General features: G+C 38.3%; 1 protein-coding gene across 1 annotated transcript; it reads right to left on the bottom strand.

The window, feature by feature from the left end:
• Positions 1-2,000: 2,000 nt before the first annotated feature.
• Positions 2,001-12,721, bottom strand: LOC310941756 (urea transporter 1; the record flags this gene model as incomplete). The annotated part of the gene is made up of 8 exons (XM_083906994.1): positions 2,001-2,189; positions 2,694-2,743; positions 3,754-3,888; positions 7,958-8,105; positions 10,460-10,649; positions 11,205-11,333; positions 12,109-12,298; positions 12,619-12,721. 8 exons carry the CDS (start codon positions 12,719-12,721, stop codon positions 2,001-2,003), a joined length of 1,134 nt encoding a protein of 377 aa, XP_083763120.1.
• Between the last annotated feature and the right edge of the window lie 9,664 nt (positions 12,722-22,385).

The following is a 22,385-nucleotide window of genomic DNA, read 5'->3' as shown; positions in this document are numbered from 1 at the left end:
GAGAACAAGGCTATTTCTCAAAATGCAAAACTATCCCTTTAAGCTGACATAATATAATCCACTTCAGAAGAAGACCACAGTCAATCTTTGTGCTCTGCTCCCTCTGCTTCATATTAACAATTCTTTTTTCTTGAAAGTTAAAATGTTTTTTTTTATATACCACAGCGTCACTGTTTACACCTGCTTAGTTTAGATGTTTACATGCATGATGAACAAAACATTGTGTGGCTATTCAAGAAAGATTATGACTTTGATTATGACCGACAACACCACATACACACATATCATCTCAATGGAATGATCCAACATGGCATTATGAATAAAGATTTTACTGAGATTTTCTCAGTCGTCGTAGCTAAAAATGTCTGAAGAGAAATTAATGCAATTGCATGCACGCTTTAATTCATAAGATACTTCTCTGTGCATGAAATCATTAAGATACATTAAACACACGCATAGACAGACACAAAACACACGCTGTCAGATACTCCACCAGTGTGTATGATGCGAGTATTCTTTGTATGAGGTGTGTATGTGTGCATGCATGTGCCAAATACACCAACTAAAAATAGCCATGTCATTCTGCCTTTATTCCAAACCATAATGAACAAGCACACACACAAACACCGTCACGACAAAAGAAGCACAATAGCACTCACAATCAGATCTTCAACGGAAAGTATGTAAAAAAAAAAAAAACTATGAATGTTCATGTTTTTATAATGTAGCTTAAAAACAACACAACTTCATTTGGGCAAGTATTTCTACTTCTACTTTAGATTTATTAGAATTTTTTTCTATTGCTTGATCAATCCCAGACTGAAAGTCACTTTTGTATGTCTCTTCTCGTTACCAATCTCATCACCATTGTCTGTGAAGTTCTTCATTGTAAGATTCTAGTCCCAGAAATTAGAAGAAAAAAACTCAAAGTTCTGAGATAGAAATGCATGAGGTAAAGAATCATTTTAGAAAAGATGTCATTGTTTTAAGGTCGTACACCACACGAGTTACAGTCTCATTTAAAGATGTGTGTTTGGTGAAGGGGAATAACTATAATCTTGACACACAGGCAACGTGAAGCACTGTGAAAACAGAGACTCAACAATGGATGGTTACCAATAATAATAATAATGCCTTCAAATTCCAGGCTTAAAAAGCCTAACACTCTGTACCATTTTAGAGACACATTACTTGTCGATTGTGTTTACTCACTGCCTGCCAGCAATGAGATAAATGTTTGTTTTTACAGTGAGTTCCAGTCGAGTGCTATTTCGTTATGTCTATGCAGAATAATGGAAAGGTTCATATTAATAAATGTCGAATTCGTCGTGTTTTTATTGATTATAGTAACGTTTTGACAATTAATGATTTTATTGATCTGATTTGTTAATTTCATGCAAATTAAAATGTTTTCTTTCCCTTTAACTTGATCGTTTGCTTTTGCTGTTTTTCATTACGCTGGCAAACGGATGCAGAGATGCATGCTACAATGGATAGAAACAGATATCACTTAACCAAAAAAACTGTTTTGTTTTCATAGATATTAGTAGCATTTAATCTTGCCCATGCTACACTGTCACCTGGTGTGATGTTGATTTCACGTGAATGTGCATTTGGCCTGTGCCTCCTGGTGTCACCTGCAACAAAGCACCTTTGGGATGATACCAGCTGTCAATCACACCGGTGTCTTCTCATATGTGCTATGCTTTATCACCCATTATCATCTAAATGGAAACATTATTTACCCAATCAACATCATGGACTATTAGAGAAGACCTGAAACTAGGGTCGAGACCATTAACTCAAGGGAAAAAGTTTGCCAACACTATAAATACATTTTTGGTATTAGTGATTGTAGTTGACATCAACTACAGACCTAAGACTATTTAGAAAACATTTTTGATTAAATACGTGTATATACTGTAGTTGAAATTAGAGGAAATTAAGTCTCCAGGAAGTGAATGTAAATCTGTGAAATGTGTAGTGTGCGTTGTGTGTCCTCACACTTTGCAGTCAGTGCTTTCTCTGTCTGTGATGTTTGCAGCTGCCCACTGACTGCGAGACTGCAGGTTGTGTTCAGGAGCCATGACTTGACCAGCTGGGATGCGGTTTTCAGCTAAACTGCCGGTCAGCATCAACATCAGTGTGGCTGTAAGAGTAGCAGCCCAACTGCATGCTGGGAGTCCCACCTGGACAAGAAGAACAGAGTTTTTTTCAGTGTAACTGTATAGGAGCGTATTTTCTTACAGATGTCTCGATACCAAATTCAGTTCAGAATTCTCAAACTTAACCTGTAACTTAAATAGAAAGATTTGGAATTTTATATCATGAACTTACATATAATAGTCCAAGTTCTTCAAGTGAAATGAAATAAGTATAAGCGCTATATATGTGCTTCTATACTGTATGTGAATGTGTGTATACATGTGTATGCACAAGTTCACTTTTTTGATGAATTTCTGAATTGGAATTTTCTACTCACTCCTAAGTAATGTGGAAATACACTAAATATCTTAACTAGTAATTACTGTTCATTGATCAATGCAAGTGAATTTGTCACCCATGATAGGTCACAGTTCAGCTCAGCATCAACTTTATGTTATAGAATAGACTATAGAATTAATAGACTGTTAATTTAGAATTTAACAGAGTTTCAGCTTCATACACACAGAGCTTGAATTGCTAAAACTTACAGTTCCTAACAGGTTTCCCAGAGCAATGTCAGCATATGCAGACAGGAAGGCTACAGGCAGAAAAGAGGCAAGTTACATAAAACAAAAATACATCCTCCACACTCACTTCATTTCTTTTGCCTGGATGGTCGTGTACATCCAGCGACATAAAAACAAAGACAGATTGGCTGCAGTGCATATAATACACTTCATCAAAAAGCTGCAATTAAGACCAATTTACTTAATATGAGCAGTTTAGCCAAATCTGTCAGCACTCTAATGTTAATGATACTCAAGCTGCACTTGGTCCATGTACTTATGTCCACAATTTTACTCTTTTTTACTATATAATTAATCGAGTCACTCTTAAGTAAACAGTCCCTGCCAGTTTCACTTGCCAGATGTCACTACTTCATGTCTCATCGCGGTGGCGCTGCTAAATGAATGGAGGGAAACTTGGGCAGAAGTTATCTGGCCGGAGAAGAGGGAGTTTACAGCGGGTTAATGGCAGAAAAATCTACAGTAAGAGATGCCCCACCCACTTTCAACACATAGACTTTATGCACTTTGCTCTCCATGCTCTAATTTCTTCAGTTAGATGGATAGTGTGATATATCTCTATATGATTGTATTGTAACATATTGATTATCACAAAATATTTGTTTCTCATTATTATTGGTATCGTGGACCGTGTATCGCATGTCATATCGTATTACCACCCCTAAGCACAACTGAGTTTAACTTGACAGTAAGAGAATGCACCCACGTCTTTACCTCAAGCCCTTCCTCTCCTTCAAGAGGCATGATTCAGCAGAAAAAACAAGTTCATGATTAACTGGGGAGATAGAACATGGTGGCACCTTGGTAAATCAAAAGACTCAAATTCAATGATTCACAGGTAAATTAAATGATTCACAGCATGAATAGCAGATAGAAGTTGGAAGATTCAATGACAAAATGCTGAGACTTTAAAAAAAGATACAGGCTACTTATTCTATCTAAACCATTCCTTTTACTGTCCAAATGATATGTACTATCGCATCTGATATCTGTTTAAGTATGTGTAGTTTTTTTTTGTCACCGCTGGCAATAGCAAAGAGGTGCGTCCTCCAGCTGAAGGTGAAGAAGAGTCCTCCAACAGCCATGCAGCCCAGAGCTCCATTAAAACCAGATAGACCCGAGTACAAGTAACCATGACGCACGGCCATGGATAAACCTGCCAAACACAAATACAAAGAATTACTTCCAGCAGAATCTGCAGTACTGAAATCATCCACAGGGTGGTGGTAGACACATATTGTTGTATATTTTGTGTTTATTTATTTTTGAAACCTTATAAGGAAATATCTTTGTTTTTCATTTCTGTTGACATTTAAATACAGACGGGACCCAAATACAGTATCTGATCCAAAACAGATTATAATGCACAGTATGGATTAGGTTAGTGGGTGAACACTGGGTCATGGTCTTAAAGGAGCTGGGGAAGAGGAGTAAAACGGGCAATGCTTTTCAATATTTTTTTTAATTTCAATTGCAGTACCTGCGCGTGCATATGTTACAAATACCCCCTTCAACAAACAGCACCAAAAGCCCACAGTATCATTGTGAAGCTGTGAGCTGACAGCACAAGAAGCATAATGACCCAGATAAATCTCAGTAAAGCCAGAAGCATTGACCTTTTCTTTGCTGGCCTTCAGCAGGAGCTGCACTCTATCTTTCAGCTCACACAGAAAGAGCATAACAGTCAAGTCTCAATTATATCAGAAAGAGTTACAGGATATCGAGTCCCCCTGCAAAGGCCAACAAACTTCATCAAGAATGAACAAAACAAAAATTGTACAAGCGTCATGTAGGATAAACAAAACAAAAAAATGCAGACTCTCCACTGACTCTCATTCATTAGGACAGCCTAATTAAAGCATTACGCCTAACCTTAACCTGACAACAATTCAGTACCTCAAAAAATTAGGTTCTGCCTCATTCAAACCAGGTTTTGGTCTCCAGAAAAGTGCCAGAAAAGGTCCTGAAGAGGTAACAGATAAAAGTATATACACACACACGTTGTGTGACACAACCTCATACACAGATTTGAGCAAAATGTGAACATTTTGAGGAAGTATCCACTCTACCCTGCATCTATACTGTGTTTTTCTGCAGGGTTTTCCAGAGTTCATCTGCAGTAACTGTGAATTTTTACAAGCTCTTCTGCAGTTACCTGATCCTCAGGCTGTGTCAAGATTGATTTCCTCATTACCAGAGCTCAGTGAGCTGCAGTTTAGCAGTCTGGTCCTGAAGCAGACTGACCACTCCCCGCTACTGCCTCCTCACTGATGAGTCTGCTGGCCTGCTCTGCCGTCTACTCCCTTTTTATTATTCCACTTTTGCAGCCACCCTGTGTCCTGACCAATGGTCCATCCTTAAATGCTTAAGCTCCCTAAGTTGCACTAATCATGTCTGTTCGTCATTCCACACTTCATTATCCTCTCTTCTTTTTTACACCCACAAATTCCATCTTTGCATTCCTTGCTCTTTTCACATCACTCTGGTCTCACCATTACCTCCTCATGTGTACGTGTGTGTGCGCATGTGCGTGAGTCACTGCCAGTGTTGATGAGTGTGGAATGAGTCAGAGAGCCATTACATCAAACTCAGTATCTCCTGCACCACACTAACCAACAGTAAAGTAGGTTTCAGTCAACTGTTCTTTCGTTTCCAGTGGTTGCTTTACATGGTTTTGATTGCATTTATACGACATAATAAAAAATATATAAACACAGTACACAGCACTGCATCTCATATTTTAAAATGCTGAGGATAAACACACACACGTTACACAGAAAGATATTTCTTGTGTAGTCCCCTACAGGAAATCAAGTAATTCATAACTATAACCAGCAGAAACCAGCATTCCACAACATAAAAAAAACTATAATTTCCAGGACAAACTCATTTTTTTTTTTAGTTTCCAGACATTCGTAATGTCACATGCTAAATAATATACATACTTAGATAAATACAGGCAAATGAAACATTGCCAACAGACAAAAAAACTTGTCTGTAGGTCTGTATTTATGTAGACATTTTTCAGAGATTAGTGTTAACATACAAACATTAGCCAATTATAATACAAAACGAAGTCAAGTTGACATTGTTGAGAATGCCATTAGTTTTGAATAAATAAACAAATTAAAATATTTGACTGATGATTGGTTTCAAAGGAAAAATTATTTTAATAAAGTTAATAAAATCTATCCAGTCTGTACCAGATTGCATGTTGATTTAACGGTTACAGACATTCATTAGGTGTTTGATGGACCACCATGGTGAAAAGGCATAACCATCACAACAGCTACACCACCAGCATTTTTAGCTTTCTTAAGAGATAGCTCACTTCAAACCTTTATGCCGAGTCATTTTAAAAGATCTTCCATTCATGTCCCAGACAGTTCACAGACGTAAGCTCTTCTCAAGGCCAAGATGTCTGACTCAAGGCTATTAGTGCACGGTTATGAAAAGGACTACATTTTATCTTATTATTGAATACCAACACAGTATGACATTGCCATGTAGCACATAAACCCTATATTCTTCCTTCTCTCTCCTTTTTTGGCAAATATGCAGTGCTTTAGGCAATGTGTAATCAATAATAGTAATAATAAATATGGCCCAAATATCTTCAGACAAATGCACAAATGTGATTGATATGGCTATGGTGTGGCCACCTTGTGGGCCAGATCTGGTGAACAGGAGCAGATCGCCCAAGCACCATCATTCCATGCGGCATGTGGGTTAGATGAGTGTCGGATATGGGCCACATAAAATTACAATCTGGGCTTTAACAGTGACAAGAAATGGACTTATCAAGCTGCCTTACTTCCTCTTACCTCATGATTCCCATCCCCCTCTGAAGCATTTATAATAAGTTATTCTCCTACAACATGAATGTAGCAGACGTTAGAGACTCTGGCTTACATACAGCCCACACTCCCCTCCTCCGGAAACCGCTTTTGGGAAAAGTTAACACCACAAAGGCTTGAATGTGGTCTCACGCCTCTGCTGCTGTATCTCTCCTAGATTCCTGTTTCTTCACACAGACAAAGTAAGCATTAAGGTGATGAAGCCGATTTCTCATACAGCTCCAGTGGTTTCCCTTGCATTTTGTCAGGGGAGAAGCTCAGATATTTGTTTATTGTATATGTTTATTATCTATTTCCAGCAGCAGTGCATCTTTTGGAGCTTATCTTCTGCCCACGGGCTACTGCTGCAGAGATTACAGTTTCATATTTACATGCACTTCTACCATAGACGGAGAGATCACTACTTGTTTGCCACTTGGCTACTACTGACATTTGTCTTATTGTGAGAAAAAATGATAAGCTTTAACCTCTACTGTATTTCAACAACTGCCATGCAATGAAGCTGAGCCTGGAATCTATTTGAGTTCCTGGAAGATGGTTTAAAAAACTAAAAGCATTCTGTCAAGAAAATACTGCATTCTGCTATGGGCACAGGTATGATACTTGCAACTAATATATGAGGGCAAGCCAAAAAGGTTACTAATCTCTCATGTAACCAATGCCATCTTCCTGTGGGGGTTTGAAAAGAAAGCCTGGATAAAAAGCCCTCACTCACACTGGATACCTATGCAGTTGTGATTATAATGTGAGGTAACATAAGAACCTCAGTCTCCAATAAATACAAGATAAAAGATGTGCCATAAAGGCTTTAATAGTTAGTGACTCTGAGAAAATAAGGAAAAGTTCTATCTAAAAGTAACTATCTGTAGAACTGCATCGTCCTTTACAAAATGTTACCCCTAATTATGCTAGAACTACTGTAATAACGTCTTACTTTGAAAAACCTTCGTCTTAGACCTTGTCTACATGATTTAAACATCCGTCAAACGCTTTGTGCAGTGTATTTTTCATTGTAATCGTCATCTCTGAGGCCATGCTGATATAACACCGACAACATCATGGGGTGGTAACTTTCTCAAATGTGACAAAGGGTGGTGATGTTGCATTATAATCAGTCTTTTCACAGAATGTGAAACATGAACATCAAAGTCAGGTTTCCATTCAAGTAATGACCTCGCACAAAAGTGTTACAATGAGGAATGCTGGTACTGACACTATTGGCGAAATCTCAGAATGAAACAACAGCACTGATGAGTTCAACACTAAAAATGTTAATAAGATTTTTGTTTGCATACCACTGTTAAGTATGACCTATTAACGGATCCATTATTATTCGGCACTACTGCTTCAACTCAGAGAGCTACTCACCAGCCAGTGTGCCAACTGCTGATCCCAGCAGAGCATGAACAGCCAGCAGTGGAGAGTAGAGCACAAGTGCTCCAAGGATGAGGAGGGAGGGTCCCATTGCTTCACAGGCAAAGATCTGACCGACACCGAGAAGGACACCACGCACCATCTGCATGGTCAAAAAAAGTAGTTAGAAGATGGTATAAAGAAAAGAAAAGAAAAAGAAAATACGGCAACAAAATGCATTATAGTAAAATAACAATATGGTAATAATGGTCAGAAGGGGGGTTTTCGTTCTGGATATACAGTATGAAATGTCACAAAAGAGGACTTTCATTTAATTGTAAGGGGTTGGCACTCATGATAAAATATGTGAAAAATACTCGCATACACACAGACAGAAACACACACACAGTCGAAACAGAGAAATGAATGGTGACCGCACATGCCCACATTTAACGTGTCATAGATTCTCATCAATTTTATCTCATATGTGACTATATTTGTGCATGTGTGTTTTTAAAAGACTGCTGTGTGGCAGTGCAGCCAGAGCAGAGCACCATCCTCAGCACAGTGAACGCTGAAGACATGAAATATAAATAGGACCAACGTCACTATCGTCTCTAGAGACAACCATGGGAAGAGAAGAGCAACAGAGAAGAACAACTGGATTTAAAGGACAAAAATAAAACATAGGAAGAGAGAGGGGTTAATTATGTGGTAATATAAGCAGAAAAAAGGGGTGATTAAAAAAGGAGGGAGATTCTGAAAGTGGGTGAAGCAAAAAAAAGAAAAGAGATGCATAGCAGACATGATTTGAGAAAGGGGAAAGGAGAACCACAGGGATGAAAATAAGATTTAGAGGTTGCAAGCCTGCAACATTATAAGCAAGGGAATTTACAACATGAACAAGACATCATGTACAAGGTGAGAGAAAAACAGATGGATGAAAATATATGTACAATAATACAAAAAAAGGAAAGAAAAAGGGAATTTGAAGGACAAAAATAAAAAAAATGATGAGGGGGTGATTCTGAAACAAAATGAGATCAGAGAGGATAAATCTAAAATAACATCACAGAGTGTGATGCTAAAAAAGTCTCTGCTCTACATTCAGGTAGATAATTCAGATGATCTCACAACAAATCTCAAAAACACTTGTATAACATCCTTTTACACCCCTGAATCTTACTGTGTCTCCAAATCAAACAAATGCTCACTCAAGTCACTGTTCTTCAATCACAAATTAATACCGGTCGGCATCTAAAGGTCTAATCAATTAGAGGTCTAATATTCACCATATAAGTTGGTATAACCATGTATCCCAATATATGGTGAGCGGTAAGCCTTTGGGTTCTGCCTGTAAAATCCCAATTCAATTAATCATTCCTCAAAGTCTGATTGACACTGCTGACATTTAAACCGGAACAGCAGTGTGCATTAATATTGCAAACAATCTCAGTCCACAGAAAATGAATAAAATATAATGAACACACTGTATCGCAGATGTAAAGCTTTTCCAAAAATGAGTTCCAATCACAAGAATTAAAACAGATTGGGCTGATTATAATTTCATAACAGGAGCTCCACCAGTGACTGTTGCTAAGTAACTGGTGAGTCATAGCCAGCTGATTTTATGCATACTGTGTTATTATCCATGGCTCACACTGGAGACAGTGCTGCAACACGGCAGCTGCACACCTGGCCTTGGTTTTGCTAACTTTTTGACATTCCTTAAGACATCTAACATTTCCCTTTGAGACTGCTAATGAACGGCACCTGTTGTACTTGTCATGTGACTTGATGGGTTGCCAATGCATAAAAACCATTGCAAATGCTAATGTACCAGATACCCTGTTAAGATACTGACAAAGACAAAATGCAAATGAAGTCTTTTGCTTTACCACCCACTAGGAAAATTACCTATCATAAGTGGTCAAATATTAAGTGAATATTAATGTTGTTTTTTGATGAGAAGTTTTTACCAACTGCTCCTCTCGAGTGTCACCACAGCAGGTGATCTGCATATTATGATTTGGCATAGATTTCTTACACTGAGTGCTCAATTAACAATGGGCAATGGGGATTAGGTATCTTGTGCAGGGGTACCCCAGCCATTGACCTGACAGGATTTGAACTGGCAACCCTCTGGTTACAAGCCCATATTCCTTCCACTTGTGAGCTCTAGCTCAATCCAGTTAGCATTTTATGCAAAACTAGAGAAAGCACTCTGAGACTTCTGCAAAGCCTGCTTAGTTTCCTACTCTGTTAATACGGATCAAGACAGGGATTTTGGCTAAACTACACAGTCACTTCTAAGGTACATTTGCATGACATTTTCAGGGGGACATAACCTACATCGCCCACAACCCACAGAAATTCAGCCAAATTAAAACACTGCCAGTTAAACTTTGGATAAAAGTAGGTTCTAGCTCAATAATGTTAACCAATCCACCTTTTGGAATTTGAGAATCATCTTTTGAACTCAGCCTTTACACAAACGTTTCATCAAACATTAGCTACCTCTAATGCAATGACATCTGTGCCATTAGGATCCAGTGCCCCTGGTGGCACAGTTCTGTGGTGTGGAAAATATGGACTGTCTGGGCCCGTACAAAGGAGGTAAATGATGATGATGATGTTGAAGGGAAACACAGCCGCAGGCAAGTCCCAGTGGACAAACAGAGAGGACAGACCACTGAAGAGAAAGACACTGAGGAAAGCGAAGGGGGACAAACAGTTATTAAAATGAACATTGCTTCCATGTTACAATTAAATTCAGACATGTTTTACTGCCCAATTGGGGGGAGAGCAGCCACTGACATATTTTTTGAAATGTGTATGAAAAATTTATAGAATATTTTAACTTAAATATTTGCACAGGCACGGGATAATTCTCTGCTGCTCGGAGCAAACACACTTTCACTTTAATCTCCATCTGTTATTGACATGTACAAAATAGGTTTAACGTATATGAAAAAAAAACAGATGATGAGGTTATGTATGTGTATGCACATTAATTCAATGTAACTAACAAAGGCTATAAATACAGCTTCTTGTGTCATTCGCAAACAAGCTTCCAACCCACAAGGACCTTGTGTCTGGGGAGGAGGCAGCAAAGCTGTCCAATATTTTAAATCTAGACTGCAGTAGCAGTTTTGATTGTTGATGGCCATATAGCTCATCTATATATAGCTTATTTAAATTCCCACAATGTATGGAAATATGTGCAGTGTCCTAATAAAGGATCACTTGTGTGTGCACATACCAGGTCGCTGAGCCGAAGCAGACAGGCAACAGCAGCCACCAGTACCAGTCTCCAGCCGAGCTAAACACTCCCATCAGCAGAGAGACCAACATGCCGTTAAAACCATGGTGACCTCCTGAAACCTCAGCTCTACACACACACAAATAGAGACAACCATATCACTATAATGACCTGGAGAATAAAATAGCCAAATTGTACATTTATGAGCATTAAATAAAAACATTTCTTTTCACATATTAGCATGGTTTTTTTTGGGCCCTCATGAAACTAACTAAATAATGGAAAAAGATTTCAATAAATATATTCAACATGTCAGACATAAAACATTAGCAGTCACAGTTCAGCTGCAATTATTTTTAAATGATTAAAAGATTACATATTTGCACATTACACTATGTGACATAAATATTGGGACATGGTAAGTATTTTAGTGCATTTTGAATATAAACAAATGTCCCTTACATTCAAGCCATTGTCAAATAAGGCCATATCATGTCGATTAAGCCTATCAGCTCCACAGGACTCTCTTTTTTCAGTATAGTGGTATTTGGCTCTCCTGTCACCTAGCAACACGTCAAGACAGACATAATAAACACTCCTTATCCTCGCTCATCCCTGCCAGTGTAACACACAGATAATTTCAGATTTCAGATGAAGGCCGTAGCATACAAATTATGTAACACGTTGTTGCATGCTTTCATGAAGACCAAAACAGACGCAGAGTAATAACATGAACAACAACAGAAATCACCAAAAGTTGCGCAGTGATGCTTTAAATAGAGGCCCCATATAAATTCAAAATGCAAAATAGATGCTACAATACATGATGAGATTCCAACCAATGAACATGAGGCATGTACATATAACCCAGTGTAATTTTGTTCTATACTCTGTGTATTTCCACCTGTCTTGTCCCATGATTACAGCTGTAAGCGTTGAGACCAGTGTACCAACAGTTCCCAGCAGGCCTTGCCAGGGGGAAGCCCAGTACAGTGCAGCCATAATGAGAGCACCACACAGCGGGTTGTTTGCTAGAATCACCCTGGTCACCCCTCTGAGGCCCCACACAGCCAGCTGCAGCACAAATGACTTGTCTGAGGACAAGAACAAAACAGTCTATGAAAAAACAAGTTATTTGTTTAAACTGTTTTCTTTTCCAAGGATCTTGAGGAAGTGGAACTAAAGTAAATTGTAAAAACACATTTAAGCTTATTCAGTAATTTAATAGGGATCATACAGGGGCTTGATTGAGTTTCATGTCTTCTGAAAGTTCTGTCATTTATCACTTCCATGAATAATTCTTTTTTTTTTTTTTTACATTTTCTTTTTTTATGAAGGTCATACTAAATTAAAACATAAAACTTAAAGTTTAGTCTAAAAGTTTTCTAGTGTAGCCATAAAGAGTTTTTACTACCTTGCATGTACTTATTCAGATGCTCCATGTCCCCACTACATAGAAGCAGAGTGTTTAAGACACGACGGCCGAAGCTGGCGTGACTCCTGCCGACCTCCTCCATCTCTGTTTTGGTTTCCGTCCACATCACAGCAGCTGCTGCAACACTATTCTACAAAAGTTGTTGTATTGGAAAATATTGGAAAAACTCAAAGCTTGTCTTTACTTAGTTGCAAGATTTGTTCTCTTCAATCCCCCGTTTGTTCTGATGTAGTTTATTTCCCTCTTTCCACCTCATCTCTTCTCCACTTCTCTCCTCTTCCTCTCTTGCTTCTTCTTAAGTGATGTAAAAACTGGTGACTTGGGTAATTATTTCACCAAGCCTTTGAGGAAAAACAAAGTCCACCCACCTGTCAAAAGAATTGTCAAAAAAGGAAGATTGGGTGAATGGTCCCTTCCTCCTTCCTTGTCCCTTTCACAATCACCTTGTTTCACCGCCAACCCTCTTCCCTAAACTTCACTGTGAAATCTGTTTAATTATTGTTTGTCCATTTAAGCTAGGGGTCACTTTTTATTGCTACAAGACCACGTTTGTCTTTTCTCAAATTGTTAAGCCATTGTTTCGCTCCCATTAAGTCCAGTGGATGCGGGGAGGGTGTAACAAGTTACAAAACAAAAACCTAGTAATGTATTTCCCTAAGGTGTACTTCTGTGCAGCAACCATCGACTCTGCTATAATTTAAGGTGATATGTATTGGTAATCATGCATTTATGAATAAATTAGCTTTAAGCCTTTCTCTACTTTGTGTGTAAATAGTTTGTGTTCTTAATACATTTAATGACATCAAGAACGGTGCTGAGGCAAACTTAACTGATAGATTGCTGTGCAAATGATCTATTAATGCTGGTATAAAGTATTCGAGAGGCTTTGTGAACACAATTAACTACAAACCCCTTAATGAGGACAAAACTATTATCAGTGTTGAAGTGATTGAACCAACTGATTAAATCAGGTTGCAATGTAAATTAGCCAGTCAATGATTTCCTGAGTCATACTCATGTTTATGTAGGTGCCTTGATTAGTACAAGCCTCTGCATATTGTTTGTGATTAGCCTCAGTATGGCATAACATCTTGCTCTGATCTCTGACTCTCAGACAGAATTGTACTGCCGTGTTGTGTTCTTCTGTCTCCAATGTAAATCAAACTTACCTGATCCAGCTAGAGAACTTGACCTGAACAAAACTACTTTTCTACTGCCACAAACCTTTATCATGATAGATATAAATCTCACAAAAGGTGGAGTATTTCTCATTCATGTGTGTATTGTGCAGAGAGAGTCCAGACAGTCCACAGCCACAGAAAAATAACCTGGGTTGGGAGACCATGAAAGGGGTATTAAATATAGCCCTCCCTCACACTGTACTTTCACAATTATGTCCTTCTTTGGTCTGTGCAGAAATGACAGCAACCTAGCGAATCCAATCAAATTCATACACGAAATATGAGGGAAAAGGAGGATGCATGGAGGTGGTGAGTGACGGCTGTGCTTGTGACTCACCAACTTGAAGCTCCTCAACAGAATGTAATACACCAGCTGTGTGTCCTGCACACAACTACCACCATTAACTGGATGCATTAAATGAGCATGAACATGTTAAACTATGATAATAAGCAAGTACAGATTTAATTTCGATTGAATTTCAATTTAAAAGGAACTGCTTTTAAAGCAAGGCCTATCTGATGTTACATTGAGCTACACCAGATGTACATCAATTTCACTTCCACAGTTTAAACTCACAGCAGGCATACTAAAGTAACGGCAAGGCTCTTTGAACTTTGCAGTTTCAACAATAAAGCAGTGATAAACATAAACATGAGTGAAAGCAGGATGCATAAACTGGTTAATCCAGAGTAGGGAATGTAATATCTACAACGTAATCTGGTAGATCTTGCTGAATTCCCTCATTAGAGAAGCCCAGAGTGATGTCATGTAAAACAATGTCACAACATGACTCATATATTTTCAGCACTTACTTAAATAAACCTGCCTTCTCCCTTTCTGATCTCTGATTATATTCGATTATCTTCAGTGTGCTATTCTATGCGCATAACCTCACTTAAGAGCAGATGTCAAATAACTAAAAGAAACATGATCTCCTTTTATTATTTTCATGTAATGTCATGTTTTTATATTTTACTGATCTAAAAATATGACATGGTTAATAAAAGTGTGACCCTATTATAGCATAGCTCTACCCTAGATAACCGTGTCAATATCTTTAGAACAGAAACCGTTTTTAATCTTGCAGCGTTTGCCTGCCTGAGGAAGACATGCGACTGTGAGGAGTGACATGGTTGTTTGAAGACAGTCGATAATATCTCCTCCTTCTTCCCTCCAGCAGCTGAGCTAATTTAACCAGCAGTGGCTGAATAGGACAAGTGATCGTTACAGAGTCTGTAACGATCAAATCTGTGTGTGTGTGTTTATGTCTGCTTGTTGCCCGTGTTTGTGCATCTCTTCCTGTGTCAGGAAATGTGTAGGTTGTGTTGCATTTGACAGAGAAAATCATTACGAGTCAGCTCTGCCTCTCTGACTATACCCTGGCCCTCATTTTCACCACATCCCTTCAACAAATCTTACTGAACACAAAACTGGATACCAAGCAAAGTCAAGCATGAAATTTGTTTATGGCAGCTTCAGGAAAGAAGACTTGTCGAATTTGGCCTTGTGTCCACAAGGTTTATGCTGCAGCATTTTAATGTCGAAGGGATGCAGCATCAGCAAATTCACACAGTTGTGATGCGACAGCCTGTCTGTCTAACTCTTTCTATGCCAAGCCAGTGGGTTCATGTCTGCACTGAGAATGAGATGTCCACACTAGAAGAACCAGTGTACACCATCCACAGATGATCTGTTTCTCTGGGTTTTTGGCCTTAGACTTTCAATTCTATGACTCTTCTGCTAAATCTAAAGAACTTGGAGGATACTGGATTAGTGACATCATAGTAAAATGGATGTCAAAGGAAGTAAAGTGGCATTCATTTGTAGCCTATTAAGTTTAGTTTGAAAGCACACCAACTTTGTTGACTTTAATTTTATGCAAATAGTGTTGCAGCACAAACCACACCGTGCAAGTAAATGGCCTCTTTAACAACATCTTGGCTGCAATAAAATGTTTCAGCTGGTAATCCACAGAGCCTTGCAACAGCCTTTTATAACTAAACAGTACTAAGGATCTGACCACTGTCCAATTGGTTTAACAAACACAATGACGAAAGGAGCAGTAGCACTGCTGTATGTTGAGAAGCTCTTAAAAAGTAAATAGGGCCATCACGCTTTCCTCTACAAATACATACATTACTGTATAGAGAAGGAGGATAAATCATAATGTCAGCGAAACAGGAATAGAATCATGAACTTCAGGAAGTACGACATCATATGAAGAATTAGACAGTTCATAATAAAGGAACAGGACATCTATATGTCAGTGGAAACGGTCACTTTTTACCTATGGTTATCATTTGAACTTTGGTCGGGAAGGTCAAACTCAAACCTTAAAAACCTGTTGAAGTTCAAGACAGGCATACAACGAATATTACATTTCTGTTCACAAAAGACCAAACAAATAATGACATCAACAAAAATCACCAAAAGTTACGCACTGCCACATTAAATATTAAAAGTTTACATTTATTTGAATTCAGCAACAGTAATAAAAAAAAGTAATTAAAATAAATGTCAGTGTATTTAAATATTTAAATAACACTAATGCACAAAGAGCCAATGATTATAGGGAGTCAGCAAAAGGTTAGAATGTGATTATGCTAAGCATACCCTTAAACACAAAGATAATTCAATTTGTGTGGCGAAATAAATGCGTGCGTGTGAGCTTCTGCATGACTAGCTGAGTATTCTGTATGTTCTTAAGGTCATTCCGCACATTAAAGATTCAGTACGTGCAGATTCCATGTTGCCGTCCAGCATGTTACGGAGTGTGTTGGCTAAATGAGTCATTATTTAGAATCCAATGTCAGTGTGTCAGTATTTTCCCCGTGTTACATCAAGCAGAGATTCAGATGGGGAAAACATTTCATTTAAAAATACTAGGAGAATGTCAAAGAAAGGATGGTTGGAGATCAGTGTGTGTGTATAAAACCAAAACCTGGTCCTAATGATGCTTTGTTTAGGCTGTCCTAAGAAAATAGCGGCACCACCCTATGCACAGTATGTGTTTGCAGCTCTCCTTGCATGCTACCATTTACCACAGGAGGGATGTGGTGAGAAGGGCAGAGAGAGCATGCAGTATGGTGGGTAATATGAGCGGTGTCTGAAAAATGATGTGGTGAGGCAGAGGACAGGACGTGTTCTGAGAATTGCACAGGGGGGCAATACATTTAAAAAATGAAGAAACGTGGACGAGTTGAGAGATGAGGTTGGAGGAAAAGCAGAAATGAGAGAGTGGAAGGTAAGAGAGTGATCAAAAGGAGGTTGTTTACTGCCTTCATCTGCCTTAGGCTATAAAACCAATCACACCTAATCATTCCAGTCGCACATCAATTTAACATGCTTACCCAGAGTCACAGACGCATGTGTTCAGATTTGGTTGTCACTTTGAGCCTCCTCCTCTTCCTCTCCACAGACCATTTTGCCAAATCACTGATCCGTCTCCACAAGCAGCTGAGAAAACACAAGACAATGAGGATGATAATGGTCTCAGTCTGGAGAAGAAAAAAAAATAAGCTTTACATTTTGCTTAGAGGTAAAAGTCACAGGCATATGATTCCAAACTATTTAGAGTTTCCTCCAAAACATAACTATACTGCAACAACCATTCACTCTAACCAAGCACCACAGCCCACAAATAATTGAACCAATAACACCATATGAAACGATCCAAAACAATGTAATATGATTTTATATGATACAAAATCAGACCAATGTTACAGCTAATGCAAGTGCCAACTTAATGGTCAAATGTTTATGGCCAATGCCAAGCTTTAGAAACCAGTTCAGTCAATGGCCTATATACAATTATATCATATATTGTCTTTTTCCCTGCCCATCTGTTAAAATATAACACTTTTATTATCATAAAACGATGCCAAAATTGTACTTTTATTGAACAACACATAAACTGTGAAATATTGCAATATTTTGTGTGCTAATCTTCACGATTTTTAAGCATTTAAATAACATTCAACATTTCGCAGATTAGCATAAAAAAAGCAAATCACGTTTCAGTCCACTAGATGGTGACAAATGCTCCCTCTCACTAGAGTTGTTGCGTGAGTATATCGTATACACGGTATGATTTCTGTTGTGGAAATGTTCGTGTTTCCCTGGATGAGAGAAGAAATGACGAGGTGCAAGAGTTGTCTTTGTAGATTTTATTAAGCAGAGTGGACGTTTTACAGAGTGCAAGTCTGCAAAAGAGTTAGACTGAGCTCAGCAGCAGCGTTACAAGTTCTTATAGTAGACGTAGGATGCACAGGAAATGCCGCGCTCAGCCCATGTTCGTGTGTTGCTACTCGTGCCCTTTGTTATGAGAGTTCATTGTGGTAAGGGGACGAGAGGCACTGTTAGTTAGGAGAAATTATATACTGTATGTGTCTGCTCTAAGAAAAGTGTGACTTGAGTGTGAGTAACAGACTGTGCGTTCCTGTGAGTTGCCGTTTCTGAGGATGTGTGCTTATGCCCGACATTTGTCAGGCTTCTCTTTCAACCCCTCCTTCATATGCTATGTTCTCCCTTGATAGCCCAGTCTCTCCTACTCTCTCCAACCTCGTAACCACTACAGTTCTCTGTTGCTATGACAGCAAAGGTGATGTGGAAACAAGAGATCGGTGGACCTGTTTTTAACCTTTTGTTTGTGTGTAAGCAGAAAATAGCTCTCTCACACACTGACACAGGCACACAGGACTGCGCAGCTATTCTTTTTACGGCCTTGCAATAAATTTGGACAGCCTGGACAAAGCCTTATCCCCAATCTTAACCATGACCAGTTAATGAGCAGCCCTAACCTTGTCCCTGCCACAACTCAAATCTTAGCTCTAAACTTAACTAGTTCCTCAGAAATTAGGTTATGCCTCAGGAGGACCAGGTTTTGGTCTTCATGAGGACTACTGGTCCTGACAAGGTCAGTGTTTGTCCTAAAGAGATAACGAATACAATAAAACACACACACACTGGGATGGCTGAAGCTTCACGAGCTCCATTTCATGAACTCAGCAGGATCTTGTTGTCTGACTCAAACATTGCTTCTGTCAATGATGGACACTTCTTCACTACATGCCGTTGCTATGGAAACTCATCAGGATCATTTATTTGACCTCTGATTAGTTGCAATGCTCCAGACGGTGTCTTGGGGGATGGAGTGTGCATTTTATTATTAAATAGCTCTAAAGATAATTCGTAAAAGTGGATTTATTTTTTTGTCAATTTTATTGTCCATCTGTTTGCAAAATGAATCATACACTATTGAAGCGATTTCCATTAAATTTTGCTCGGGGAAGAACCAGTTCAATTTTGAAGCAGATCCATTAAGAGAGTGGATATAAGAGTGAGTAAGTGACAAAGTAGATGGTGATGAGTTGTCTTAAAATATGACATAAACCTCATGAAACACATGTATGAAATTAGCAATTACTTGAAGGTGACATTATTGTGTTTGTCTTAGACATGTCGAATTGAAAACAGCAGCTACTTATACTGTGCATTGAAAACTGGCAGAAGAATATGTTGCATTGTACAGAATGTGTAGCCATCCATGGTGCGTCAACTGCCCACATTCTATACAATTTAATTTCAACAAAACACAACACTTCTCCCTACAGGGCTGTTAATCAGTGCCTGTTTTGGGGAATGAAAGCCGGAAGACAGTCAGTTCTGCACAATGGCAGAGTTTTTGGCAACCAAAATAATGGTGCATCCAAATGAAGCTGTTCAATTCAGGAGTTATCACATACTGAATAATTAAAAAACGTTCAATGAAAGAATAATTGAAGCAATAGGCACACTAACTTTTAGGGCTGTCAGTGTTAAGGCATTGATCAAGATGAATTAAGGGTCAACATTAACACATTATGGTTTTTTTTTTAAATCACATTAATCGTGTGCAGCGTCATGCACCACGTTAACTCAGCAAGTCAGAGCTGCTAAATTGGAGAAAAAACGTCAATCACTTAGTCTGGAAGTATAAATGAATGAATAAATGAAGCTGCTGCAGCTGAATCACTCTGCCTGCATCATTTTAGACATACAGTGCGTTGACACTGCAGCCTGGTTTGTTCATCTGCCCAACCCTAATGCATAGTATGATTGAAATATGAAATAATTATATAAATCTAAATGTCAAGTTCATAAAACGCCTGTCTTTAACCATTCAAGACGCATTGGTTAGAGATGTTTTACATTATGAACACAATTACAAAATAATAAAATTTTAATCATGTTATAAAAATGCAATGCAAAACTACTTAAAAAAAATGATAATTTAACAGCCGCAACATTCTTTTTGCCCCATGTTCTGATCCCATCACTTAACCAACTACTCTCCAACAGCAGCCACTGTTTGCCTCTTATTTAAAAATGCAAGCCTTTTTCTCTCTAATGGTTTCAACTTCTTACTAATTTTTTTCTCTGCGCTCTCACAGCGTGTCTAAAAGGCTACTTTCAATAGCCCTTAAAATTAAGTAATTTGTGTGTGACACAAATGTATTTTAGTTATTGTGGCATTCTATGACTGATCAGTATGTGTAGCATTATGCACGGGTATGTGCTGAATGTTCCTGTGTGTGTGTGTTTGTGTGAAACTGTCTGTCTGGGTGAAGGTAATTTACATGATGACTCATCCCCTTCATCCCACAATGCACTGGAGACACACTGTTTTAAAGAGGAACACACTGACCGATTAGAATGGCTCTGGAGGAGGTAATGACTGTGACTCATGACAAACCACCTTCAGCACTTTAAATCACTGGAGTAGTCTAAAATCAGTGTAAATAAAAAAATCAATTAAGAATGTGTATTACATACATATTGGAAGCGAGTTATATTTCTGCATTAGTAGTTCATAATCTGATGCTTTCTTGTGGTAATGCTCGAGAGGGGAATCATTATTCAGACAAAAACTCAGAACAAAAAACATAATAGTAGAAATTTGATAATTTTTTACCTCATAGATCAATGATCTTGGGGCTGTGTCGACTCTTGCACCTGCATGGATTTCTTCATGACTTGCAGATCAAGTGATATGTTGACTCTGACAGATGTTTTGTCTCAGGCGTGTGACAGACCCAGATGAGAGTGAACTCTCACAATGCTTTGGTGACCCATAGCCTTTAGGAAAAAGATAAATATTAATTTGCACTTGGTATCATTTGTCCCGCCAAAAAATGTTCATATTAATATTAAAAGCTCACACACATCCCACTATTATGCCATATAAATTATTCATGTTCATCTCTCTCATCTCAGCCCCTTCTCACTCCTCTGCTTTATACCTCAATTTAGGAGTTTGTAATTTCTCACCAGAACTACCTCCACTCCTATCAGTCTGTTTGACTCTCGTCCCACCTCCTCCACCTCCCTCCAGCCATCTATCCACTTCCACCTCCTCTTCTCTCTCATCTCTGAAAACGTTCATCTTCCACCACTTCTCTCTGCAGATAAATCTCTTCCAGGTGTGATTTAGACAAGATGAGTATTGCACTCAAAGCCTTGGATCTGATTTACAATCTGGTCCATGCTTCACGAGCTGGAGTTCTCACTATAAAAATAACATTAACTAAGTTAAGGGAAATGAGTTTCTGTGGAATGACCACTTTAGATTGAAGACAAAAAGAGGCACTTGGATTAAAGTGTCAAGATTTGAAAATGAAGCGACACAAACTTTCAAATCAAAGTTGCCGAAAAGAAAAAAAAACAGTTTACAGGCTTTTGTACTTTCCCCTCACATGATTCTTGTATAGACAAAGAGGATAAGTCATATGTCTGCAATACTAAAATAAAACCATGCACTTATAAGTCATGGGTTATATGTTTAACAAAAGGTTAGTGTATGATAGCTCAACAGTTCATAGGACAGTGGAAAACAGGCAGTATGGATATCAATATATCAGTTCTACTTGGTCAACATGAACATTCACCTTCTGAGGACAAATTGCGTCCCTTTTCCGTTCATGTGAATGGAGCTGGATAAAACAATCTTTAATTTAAGTGCAGGTACATGCACTGTGAATTATGGATATAAACAACTAAATAATGAGTATACACAGTTACAGTTTGAGATATCACCAAATTAAATTCAGGCTCTCCCAGTGGAATTGAAGATATCTTTAATTAAGTGGAATTATAACTACTCCAGAATAAAATGTAAATGTCTCAAACTAGAATTATGGAGAGAAAATGTTCCTTTTGCAGTGTAAGTTTGTAGAACCGTTTGGATAATGAAATCAAACCAACGTATATGCAACGTTATTCTCGTCAAAAGCAGTTACAGATATATGCCATTCAGTTTTAGTCAAAATGACGCCAGCAGGAGAAGTTGATTTATTATACCAATGAGTTGAGTTGTATTTATTGTAGTTGACCATTATCAAGTTTTTCGATTGAGTTGTAGATCTCTACAATGACAAACCCCATACACAGGAATGGCAAAGGTGACGTCATTCCAACAGGTCAAAACCGAACGTCTGTGAATTGGAGATTGTCGGAAACTAGTTTTGACTAGTAAGAATGACGACATGTATATATACACAACTAGTCACAATGAATTTACGACGAGT

Source organism: Microchirus variegatus, assembly GCF_963457635.1.
Source record: "Microchirus variegatus genome assembly, chromosome: 2".
Taxonomy (NCBI): Eukaryota; Metazoa; Chordata; class Actinopteri; order Pleuronectiformes; family Soleidae; genus Microchirus; species Microchirus variegatus.
Note: the sequence above shows the minus strand (reverse complement) of the source record. Positions and strands in the feature narration are given on the sequence as shown.